Below are 11,767 nucleotides of genomic sequence, written 5' to 3'. Positions count from 1 at the left end.
ATCTATGAAGCTCCGACACTTTTCACCTGAGAGGACAGACAGAGGTGACAGAGGGAAGATAGAGGAGGAAGAGGAGGAAGGAGAGGGAAAGGATGGAGTGATCAGAGGGGAAATGAAAGCAGAAGGTGAAGAAAGAAAAAAAGAGAAAATCAGCGAGTTAGGAGTCGACGCTGCAAACAAAGACGTCCTGAACGTCATCAGACTGATTTCAGTTTGTAGCTTCACTTTACTGTCTGGATGACGCAGTTAATAACGTTTTAATTTTTTAAAAAATAGACACAAACTGACCACAAAGAGACTAAAAATATCTCTAAAGATCTACACAATTCCTACAAAGAGACACACAATGACAACAAAAAGACAAAAGATATCCATAAAGAGAAATAAAATGACTTTATAAAGAGACACAAAACTACCTCACAAAAGGTGAAAACTGGAGCCGCTGCAGCGTCTGATAAAGAATCTAGAACGTAATTAAAGCATCTGTATCAGTATTCATCCAAATTGCTCATCAGGATGAAGCTGCTTCTGGTGTTTTACTTTCATTATTCTGGGCTCCGTCTAATCGCTGCTCCTTGTCGTTTATGGTTCATTGCGACTCTAATGAGAACTAACGGTTCTTTAAAACAGCAACTTCACTTCTACAGGTGAGTCTCCGGATCAATAACTCAGCTGCCAGCTGAAACTTTACGCACAAAAATAAGAAGAAAACGTAATTTTTCTACTAATAAACTAACAACCATATTCATTAGCAAACAAATTGGTCAAAATAAATAACAATGATCCGCATTTACAGGCATTTAAAGAGCACTACACCAAGAAACACTTATTATTTTGTCAGATAGGCTACTAGTGCCTACATTACCCATGATGCACTCTGACAGGTGCAATGTAAAATAAAAAACTTAAAAAAAAACTGGCAGCATGGATTCCACAAAAATAATTCAAACACTGTAAAAACAGTAAAAAATAACAGCAATAAGCTGTAAAAAAAAGATAAAATAATTTATTTAAATGCATTAAAATATGTATTTTTTTACTTACACTTTTCATGATAATTACAAGTTATAAAAAATGAATTGCTATTTGTAAAAAAAACAATTGTTTATGTGGACATTATGCACAGATTTTTTTACAGTAAACTATTTAAGTCATTATTTTTTCATATTTTTTTATAATTTTACTAGTTATTATCTGTGATTTTACAAGTCAGGAAAAGTTTGTAAAATAACAATTAAAAGGAAATATTTAAATCCTTAATGTCAATAATTTTTTCCTTTATAAAACAGCACATATCTGTAAAACCCTAAAATTCATGCTGATTCAAATATAGTAAAAAGTGCAATTTTGTGAGATAAAAATACTAGTTATTACATTTTTTTCTGTGATTTTATTCGATATTTTCTGACATTTAACAAAACAGCAAAAATCTGTGAAATATCAGTTAAATGCTATTAATTACTGCCACCTACTGGACAGGAGTGGAGCTGCACAAAAATAGAAAAATAATGTATAAAATCAGCTTTTCATACTTATTCAGATGCCCATCTTAATGCAAATAACCAAGGATGTGAAGGAAGTTTTTAGTTCTGTAGTAAATTAAACCTGAAAATGTGTCACTGCTGACAGACACAAACATTAAAAAAGAACACTTTGGTGTGAGAAAGTGAACTTTGAGTGAGTTAAAGCCTCTTCTTAGAGCAGCAGAGTCAGTTTGAGCTTCTTACAAGCGCTGCTGCCAGTCATGATGTAATGAAGGCGGTAAGCTGAAGCCGTCAGGATGTTTTAATTTAACTTTTAACTGACCAGGTGGCCTCGATTACACAAAACATCTGCAGATACTGAATCACAGTCAGACCCACACAGGTCAAAAGGTTCAAACTCAACTTCGAGCTGCATCGATAGTTGTTTAGGCAATGTCCTCCGCCTTTAATTTAACTTCTAACATGGAGTTTCCCTCACATTAAACTAAAGAAAAGAACTTCCAGAGATCAACATGTGAGCTTTAAAACTATTTTCTTTATTTTACAGTAACCCTGAAACCATGGAGCGGCCGTCCAAACTGGACCTCACCAAGAAGCAGGCTGATTAATAATTCCTGTGCAGCGCTGGCAGAAAAACTTCCTCTTATCGGGCAGCAACAGGAATAATTAATATCAGATTAATATTTAACAGAGAAAATACCTGGAGCAGCAGATGTGTGGATGGAGACAGGAGGCAACAGGTGAGAACATTTAGAAAATCAGTTCTAATCATGAAATACATCATTAATGTGAAGCATGATGGTGCCACCACCGTGTTTCACATCATGATGCTGTCGCCGCCATGTTTCACATCAGGATGCTGCCGCCGCCATGCTTCATGTCATGATGCTGCTACCACCATGCTTCATGTCATGATGCTGCTACCACCATGCTTCATGTCATGATGCTGCTACCACCGTGCTTCATGTCATGATGCTGCTACCACCATGCTTCATGTCATGATGCTGCTACCACCATGCTTCATGTCATGATGCTGCTACCACCATGCTTCATGTCATGATGCTGCTACCACCATGCTTCATGTCATGATGCTGCTACCACCATGCTTCATGTCATGATGCTGCTACCACCATGCTTCATGTCATGATGCTGCTACCACCGTGCTTCATGTCATGATGCTGCTACCACCATGCTTCATGTCATGATGCTGCTACCACCGTGCTTCATGTCATGATGCTGCTACCACCATGCTTCATGTCATGATGCTGCTACCACCATGCTTCATGTCATGATGCTGCTACCACCATGCTTCATGTCATGATGCTGCTACCACCATGCTTCATGTCATGATGCTGCTACCACCATGCTTCATGTCATGATGCTGCTACCACCGTGCTTCACAGTGAGAATGGTGTGTTTGTGATGATGTGCAAAGATTAGTCCACATGTCTCCACATGTCTTCTGGTGAACTCTAGTCCAGACTTACTTTGAACTTTTTCAAACAGAGTCTTTCTCTTTTTCTCCCATAAAGCTTTGACTGGTGAAGAACAGACAACAGTTGTATGAACAGTCTCCCCCATCTCAGCTGCTGAAGCTTGGAACTCCTTCAGAGGAGTCATAGGTGTCTTGGTGGCCTCCCTCACTAGTCTCTTTCTTGCTCGGTCTCTCAGTTTTTGAGGACGTCCTGCTCTAGTCAGATTTACTCATGTTCCATATTCCTTCCATTTCTTAATGATGGATTTAACTGGACTCCAAGAGATATTTGATGACTTGAAAATGTTTTTGTTTCATCCTCTGACTGGTGCTTTTCAACAACCTTTTCTCAGAGTTTCTTGGAGTGTTCCTTAGTCTTCATGGTGTAGTTATACTCAATGGCTTTCAGAGTAAAAACACAGACTGTATTTTTCATCTTCAATATCCTCATTGTTGAGTAAAATATCAGCCAGCTGTTGTTTTTCATCACTTACTACCTCATAGTGCTGGCTGCTCAGCGTGAAGCTGTAGAGGAAGACGTTGTGGAAAAAGCCGGGGATTGAAAGCGACACTGATGAACTGCAGGTTGTAAACAAAGCTGCCACACCAGCAGCTTCACTTCTCACCACAGACCGAGCGTAAAGAAGGACGACATGACAGCTGTGTGGAGGTGAAGCCACAATATCTGCTAATACCTCAGCCTGCCTCAAAGTAAGATTTCAAGTGCAGTTTTTTTCCCACCACGAGTTAAGTTATAGATAAATATTAACAATAGTGCCCCAGCTTTCCAAAAATATTAAAAAAAACTGTAAATTCTAATGCCTTTGTAAAACCTAATAGTGTGACAAAGCAACTTGACTTGATTCTCTTTTATTTTGTTTTATCAATGAACAAGTATTTTCGTGGCTGTAAACTGTAAAAAAGTAAAAAAATTTAATCTTAAAAAATAATTTACTGTTATTTTACAGATCTTTACTGTTTTCTCTTTAACGTGTTTTAACTTACTGTTAATTGAAATTTATACGATTTTATCTTTTACGTTTTATTTTTTAAATTATTTTACAAACATTTTTCACTGTACACTGTAAAAAAGAATTTATTAAAACACTTTTTAATTTTAGCAGATTTTCTCTGCTTCATATTTTACATGTTCGTTTTTCTTTTTGTTACAATTTTTTGAGCATTTCAGTCAGGGTACACTGTAAAACAATTAATTGTTTCAACACTTTAAATGTAATTTCTTGTATATTTTTAAGTTTTTGAACCATTTTACAGATATTTTTAATCATTTTAGAAGCATTGTGCACTGTAAAAAACTGTAGTAGTCACTGTAAACTTTAAACAAGTAATTTCTTGAAAACACTTTTTATTTGTATTTTTCTTAAAATTTTCTCTTATCTTACAAATTTTCCCTGTTTTATATTTTACATGTTATTTTGTCTTTTTCTGTTTAACCAATTTATGTGTTTGTCATTCCATACCGTAAAAAATACAACATAAATAGTAATACAATGTACTTGGAATTTTTTAAACAATATACTGTTGTGTTTTATTTTATTTATTTTATTTTTTTACAACTATGAGCATTTCATTCAGGGTACACTGTAAAAATGAATTATTTAAACATTTTAAATTTAATTTCTTGAATAATTTCTTCTGAACAATTTACAAATAAATTTCAGATGTGAAAAATATTCATTTTCTAAGCATTTAATTGCATTTTTTAAACAATTTACTGTTATTTTACATATTTTCCCTGTTCTAGTTTTTGACATCATTTTTTTATGTTTTGACGATTTTTCAAGCATTTTAATCACAGTGATAAGATTTTTTTTCAAAAACAAAAAAAACACTTTAATTGTAGTTTAAAAAATAATTTGCTATTATTTTACATATTTTCCTTGTTTGAATTTTTACATGTTTTATTTGTTTCAGACTTGCCTGTGAAGCATTTTAAATAACCGTCTGTGTACGATAAGGTGCTATATAAATAAACTGCTCTGTAGGAGTTAATCAGGTTTGTTTCTTCTGATCTCAGCCTCACAGTGAACATTAAAAAGAAAAACAAATGAACAGATGAGAATAATGAAAGCAGTCACGATGTAAAATGTTAATTAACATAATTCATTGTTTTATAGTGTTTGAGGGTAAAATTATTTACTGAGCTTATTTTCAAAGGAATGAACTTTCTCCAGTAGGAGTTGATGAACTTGAAGCTGAGAACATAAACAGCAGGAAAGTGAGCTTGTGAGATTAAAAGGGGGGCTGAAACTAACAAATATTTGCATTCGTGACTATTTTCTAGATTAAATATTTAGTCTGAGCAATAAAATTACATAAAATGTTTTTTCCAAAATCTCTGAAAGTACAAATTGGCAGCATGGGATTTCTTGTTTTTCCTTGATCAGGACCCCAAAATTAAAATATGTTCAATGCAAGTGAAAGAACAACAGCAAATCTTAATTTTTTTTCTGGCAAAAAAGTCGTATTTCTGCTTCAAAAGTGACTCTATACACTCTGGAGACAAGCCATCCTTCACCCTCCGTTTATTTCCATTCATAAAATGATCCGCATCAATCAACCTGCATGGAATCAACACCAAGGACATATCTCTGCTCCTGCAGTGTTCACTGCACCTTGAACGCACCACATCTGTCTCTCGACCAAGAAAAACACACAAAAACGTCCAACACTTTAGCTAAAACAGGGATTGACCCCGTGTCGGTTTTACGCACAGAAATGTTGCTTTTTGGCGCGTAAAAAAACCATTTCTGACGTGTTCGCTTCATTTTGACTCTGAAGCGTGACTTTGCTCTCAGGTAGTAAATGAAACTGTGATGAACTTCCGCTGCTGCTCACAGACAACATGTTGAATCATGAGAAGTAACATCACAGAACAACATCTGCTTCTAAATGCGCTCAGTTGACGTCTGATCACCTTTTTGTGGAGCAACTTTGCAGACGCGTGGACCCACCTGCTTCGTGGATGTTCTCCTCGCAGGAGTACCAGATGCCGGTGTGGAAGCGGCGGAACAGGAAGCGGTCGTCCCCGGTCTCCCAGCTGTAGTGCACCTTGCTCTGGTCCGTCTCGTTCACGCCGTAGTCGATGCAGTTGTGGTGCCGCTGCTTGCTGCAGTTGGGTTTGGGGACGCGCTGGGTTCCTTCGCACCAGTACGTGGTGATGAAGGCGGTGGTGGAGAAGAACAACGCCACCAGGTTCAGACCCACCGACAGTAGGGCGCGACATTTCCGCGTCGTCTTCATGATGTCGGAGCGACCGGCCGCGTCCCCGCAGGCGGCCAGAAAGTTCATCCAAGACGCGGAGCGGCGGAGGCGGTCAGCGGCGGAGCGGCATGGCGCGGCGGAGGCGCACAGAGGAAATTACGCGCGTCTCCTCCTCGTCTTTTCTCCTCTTGGTGCCAGTTTGTCCTCAGAGCGGAGAGAAGAGCGACGCAGAGCCGTGAATGATGGATGTCTTCTTCCATCTACAGCACATCTGGCAGCTTCCAGCCTCACGGAGGGAAGAGATGGAGCTGCTGCACCGGCGGACACCGGGACGGTACTGAGGAGAGGCTCTGACACTGGAGCGTTTCTCTCTCTCTCTCTCTCTCTCTCTCTCTCTCTCTCTCTCTCTCTCTCTCTCTCTCTCTCTCTCTCTCTCTCTCTCTCTCTCTCTCTCTCTCCCTCCCTCTCTCTCCCTCCCTCTCTCTCTCTCTCTCTCTCTCTCTCTCTCTCTCTCTCTCTCTCTCTCGTGGCTGTGCGTCATCACCGTGACCGGACTGTTCATTTGAGGGAAAAGAGTCACCCAAATAGAGCTCAGACCTCCACAACAGCTGGACCTTCTAATAATCGATCGATAGGCTGTAGATCTTTTGGGCTATAAAATGTTGCAAATTTGTCTTCATCACCAAAGAAATCCAAAGAAATGTCAAGTTAAATGGAGTAAATAAGTAATTGTATAAATATTTACCCCCTTAAAAGTGACTAATTGAACACAGGTGCAGTCAGTTGGTGCCAGAACTCCCACAGTTAGTGAAATAAAGATGATCTGAGGTCAGTGAATGTGTCTCAGTGATTGTAGTATAAAGACTCCTGTATCTGGAAGGTCCAGTCACTGGTGGATCAGTACTCCTGGATAGAACTACACCATGAAGACTAAAGAACACTCCAAGACACTCTGAGAATAGGTTGAACATTTCCAAGTTATTGAATATCTCTTGGAGTCCAGTTAAATGAGTCATTAAGAAATGGAAGGAATATGGAACATGAGTAAATCTTACTAGAGCAGGACGTCCTCAAAAACTGAGAGACCAAGCAAGAAAGAGACTAGTGAGGGAGGCCACCAAGACACCTATGACTCCTCTGAAGGAGTTCCAAGCTTCAGCAGCTGAGATGGGAGAGACTGTTCATACAACAACTGTTGTCTGTTCTTTACCAGTCAAAGCTTTATGGGAGACCAAGAGAAAGACTCTGTTGGAAAAAGTTCATATTAAGTCTTTACTAAAGCAAGGTGGTGGCAATATCATGACATGAAGCATGTTGGTGGCAGCATCATGACGTGGGGCATGGTGGTGGCAGCATCATGATGTGAAGCATGGTGGTGGCAGCATCATGATGTGAAGCATAGTGGTGGCAGTATCATGATGTGAAGCATGGTGGTGGCAGCATCATGATGTGGGGCATGGTGGTGGCAGCATCATGACATGAAGCATGGTGGTGGCAGCATCATGATGTGAAGCATGGTGGTGGCAGCATCATGACATGAAGCATGGTGGTGGCAGCATCATGATGTGAAGCATGGTGGTGGCAGCATCATGACATGAAGCATGGTGGTGGCAGCATCATAACATGAAGCATGGTGGTGGCAGCATCATGATGTGAAGTATGGTGGTGTCAGGACTTGAAAAGTTCTGTTCACTCATGATCCATGTGGAACCCAACAAAGTCTGAACAGGTTTATAAAGAAGAATGAGGTCAAATTGCAGCATCCAGATGTTCAGACTGATTGAGACCAACAGGATCAATGCAAAAATTCTAACTCAAAGACATAAGATGAATATTTCAGGTCTGAAGCTCAGAATGCAGATTTGTGTTATTTGTTTCTGCAGGTGTGATGTTCTGATGGATCCATAGAAACCGACCGGCCCTCAGTATCGACCCGGTCCAGGGAGAGCTCACATCTCCAGGCATGAAAATGAGCAGCGACAAGGCCGGACCGCCCACCGCCCCGATCCATCAGCGCTCACTTTACGGCCTCCACCTCCGGATCAATACAGCTGCATGTGGAGGTGAGTGTTTGTTTGGAGGCTCAGGCCTGGTCCAGACTCAAGTAGAGCACCTCAGGACAGTCGAACACAGCAGAAAACAGCTGATGAATGTGTGATAATGCCGCCGGATTTATCAAACGCAGAATGTTTCAAATATCAACTGCAGCTCGTTTGTTTTGGACTTTAATTCAAACCCATGAAGAAGAAGGTTCAGACTGAAGTTTGATATTGAGGCAGATCAAAGTTTTAGAAGCCTGTCGGTCTTTTTCAAAGCAAACTTCACTGTAAAAAAAAATTACAGTTTAAAAAAAGGACATTTTTACTGTAATTTATTGAGCAATTTATTTTTATTTTACAATAGCAGCTACCAGATTCAATAAAATGTATTAATTTACATTGACTGTAAAAAAAACAACTGTAATGTCCACATCAAAAATCTGTATTTTTAAAAATATTTTCTTTTTTTACCACATCTGATTATAAAATTTACACCATTTTCACTGTGTTTATATTAACAATAATATAATTATTTTAACAATATTTGCTGTTATTTTAATTAAACATATTTTAAAATTGTCAAATATTTAAAAAAAAAATTCAGATAGTAAAAATGTGTAATTTTACAGTCTTTTTCTTTTTATTTCACATCTTTTCTGCATTTTTGTAATGCATGAAAATATCAAAAATTATAAAAAAAACATAGACTGTGAAGTTCCACGTCTACTGTAAAAAAAAATAAGACTAAACCTGTAAATAATGTCCGCATCAAAAATCTGTATTTTTCTAAACATTTTTGCCACATCTAATTATAAAATTTACACAATTTTACTGTATTTATATTATCAAAAATATAATTATTTTCACAATATTTGCTGTTATTTCAATTCAACATATTGTAAAATTGTTAAATATTTTTAAATGTTATTTTAAAAATCTTCATAACAGTAAAAACATGTAATTTTACAGCCTTATTCCTTTTATTTCACGTTTTTTGCATTTTTATAATGCACGAAAATAGCAAAAATTATAAAAACATAGACTGTGAATTTACATGTTGACTGTAAAAAAAGAGACTAAAACTGCAAATAATGTCCACATTAAAAATCGGTATTTTTACTAAAAATATTTACTTCTTTTACCACATTTGATGAAAATTTTGACAAAAATAGTAACAAAAATTTCATTTTTTTACAGATATTTGCCAGCATTTCTAAGAAACCTGATGGAAAATGGTAAATAATTTTCTAAACTGTTTCTAAACCCTGTTTTGTTAAATTGCAGATACTGTATAATACAGTAAAATCACAAAAAAGCAATAACTGCATTTAAATCTGCAAAAATACCATTGTTTTACAGATACTTATTTTTAAGAAAAATATGAATATTAAAAATTGCAAATTGTAAACATTTTTTCAGATTTTTTTAATGTATTTTTATAATGTATGAAAATAATTAAAATTGATTAATTAGTTTAAAAAATAAAAATAGACTGAATTTACATGCTCTAATGCAAAATAAAATACATGAAGATATATGAGACATACGAGATTTTTATTTTTAATTTTAATTTTTTCACACATCCTTGTTGGCTGAATTTTATTTTATTTTATTCATTTACAATTTTATATGTGCTTTTTTTGATAGTTTAGTTTTATTTATTTATTTATTTTGTGGCTGCAGGGGTGCAAGATTTTCTTTGTTTTTTTACAACATATTTTTCATTTTTAGTTTGTTTTCTTTATTACAGCAAGATTGCTGGATTTTTGCTGTTTTTGTTTTCTTTTTTAAAAAAAACACATTTTTAAAACTTTTTCTGGCACCTTTGCTGGATCATTTTCATTTTTTCTTTTTATTTGTTTTTTTAAAGCATTTTTAAACCTTTTTCCTGACAGAAATTTCTGTTTTCTTGCAGTTTAAAGGCAGATTTTCACTTCTTTTTTCATGTTTTTTACCAGCTTTAATATCCCTTATTTTAATGCATTGCATTCGAACATACAATTTTTTCAGTAAAAGTAGATGTAAACTCTCATATTACACATAACATGATCTAAAATGTTGGAAAAGTTTGCATTTTTTCAAAGGTAAATCCATCAGTTTCATCGGTGGACATTCTTCTTTTAACATTAATGATCTGTCAGATATAAAAGATTTTTTTGTAAAGTTATAAACAAGTATAAATGATCACTCATACACTTGATATGATCAAAAATTTACAGCAGGTTCTTGAAATTTGAATAAATTCTTCCTTTATTCTTGTTCACTTTTAGTTTTTTATCTGTTTTTTTGCATCAAATTATATAATAAATCCCAGCTAATAAGAGCAATTTTCTGCAGTACAACACATTTGTGGGTAATTTCATGTTTACACATGTAAATATCCTTCACTGAACATTAAAAATTGCCCCATAAATACATGTTATGTAAAATTAAGACTAAAAACTGCATTTTTAATAATGATTTTTTTAATGAAGTTGTTTTCCGTTATTGTTCAGCAGTTTTCAGTGCCTCAGCTGCTGGAATTTTACAAGTTTTTCACTTTTTTTTTGTTTTGCAGTATGAATTACTTTTTAGACTATAGAGGAAACAGCATATATGAAGACTGGTGCTAAATGTTGCACTAAAGTTGATTTAAACATTTATTCAGTGATTCTTTCATCTTGCAGCCTCGAGCCGCCGTCCATCTCCATCCTATTTTTCTTGGTCATATCCTGTATTTACGCTGCGTTATCTTCACACTATTAATGAAGGACGCAGTGAAAACCGTCCTCTAAATACATTCTAGGTGGTAAATCTTCAGTTAGAGCATTTTAGCTCAACACAAATCAAATATTTAAAGCTTTCACCAAATGCAGCAAGAATCAGAAACACTCTTCTAGTGTGTGCTTTTGCATCAGAGTGCAATTTGGTTTATTTTCGGCCTCCAGAATAGAGCTGTGAATCATTTTATCTGACTGAATCCCCTTCTTGGCTTGAAAATGCACACCTGCACTCTTGCACAGACACATATATTCTGCAGTGCTGTTGGACGACTGCCCCTGACGAGATTTCCCTTTGGATATATGGGACCATCTGTGGGTTCGCCCCGGCTTTGTTTGCCGTCTGAATTAAATCCCGGCACCAGCCAGTAGATCACGACGTCCGAGTTAACACGGCTCACTGCAGCAGCAGCAGGTAATGCGATACTCCCCAGAAGGCTGCAACAACTACATCAACACACCTCTGCTTTATGCACTCCAAACTTATCCTGAGAATTTTAAATGTGAGCAAACTGGAGCCTCCTTTTACCTGCTTTGTTGCAGAGTTTGTTGGACAAACCTGCTGCTCATCACTGTTCCTAAAGGACGGCAGAAATACAAACTGAACTATGTTAATCTCAGCGTACTGATCCATTTGTTACTATTAAAATGAAACAAAAAATAATCATAAAGTCAAGCAAAATGACAATAAAAAGAAACCAGATGTTCCAAATGTGAGAAAAGTTACCACAGAGATGCAAACCAATGAAACTGAGATGAAAATGTGGCAACAAAGGACCAAATTTA

At 36.4% G+C, this 11,767-nt stretch overlaps 1 protein-coding gene across 1 annotated transcript; it reads right to left on the bottom strand.

Moving 5' to 3' along the window:
- Positions 1 to 1,695: 1,695 nt before the first annotated feature.
- On the bottom strand, positions 1,696 to 6,528 carry LOC129347594 (germ cell-specific gene 1-like protein). Its single transcript, XM_055005303.1, has 2 exons — positions 5,934 to 6,528; positions 1,696 to 1,766 (listed from the first exon to the last, which is right to left on the bottom strand). Exons 1-2 carry the CDS (start codon positions 6,268 to 6,270, stop codon positions 1,696 to 1,698), a joined length of 408 nt encoding a protein of 135 aa, XP_054861278.1. The 5' UTR covers positions 6,271 to 6,528.
- Positions 6,529 to 11,767: the final 5,239 nt, after the last annotated feature.

Source organism: Amphiprion ocellaris, chromosome 19 (assembly GCF_022539595.1).
Source record: "Amphiprion ocellaris isolate individual 3 ecotype Okinawa chromosome 19, ASM2253959v1, whole genome shotgun sequence".
Classification (NCBI taxonomy): Eukaryota; Metazoa; Chordata; class Actinopteri; family Pomacentridae; genus Amphiprion; species Amphiprion ocellaris.
The sequence above is the reverse complement of the archived record's forward strand: the minus strand, read 5'-3'. Positions and strand labels throughout refer to the sequence as shown.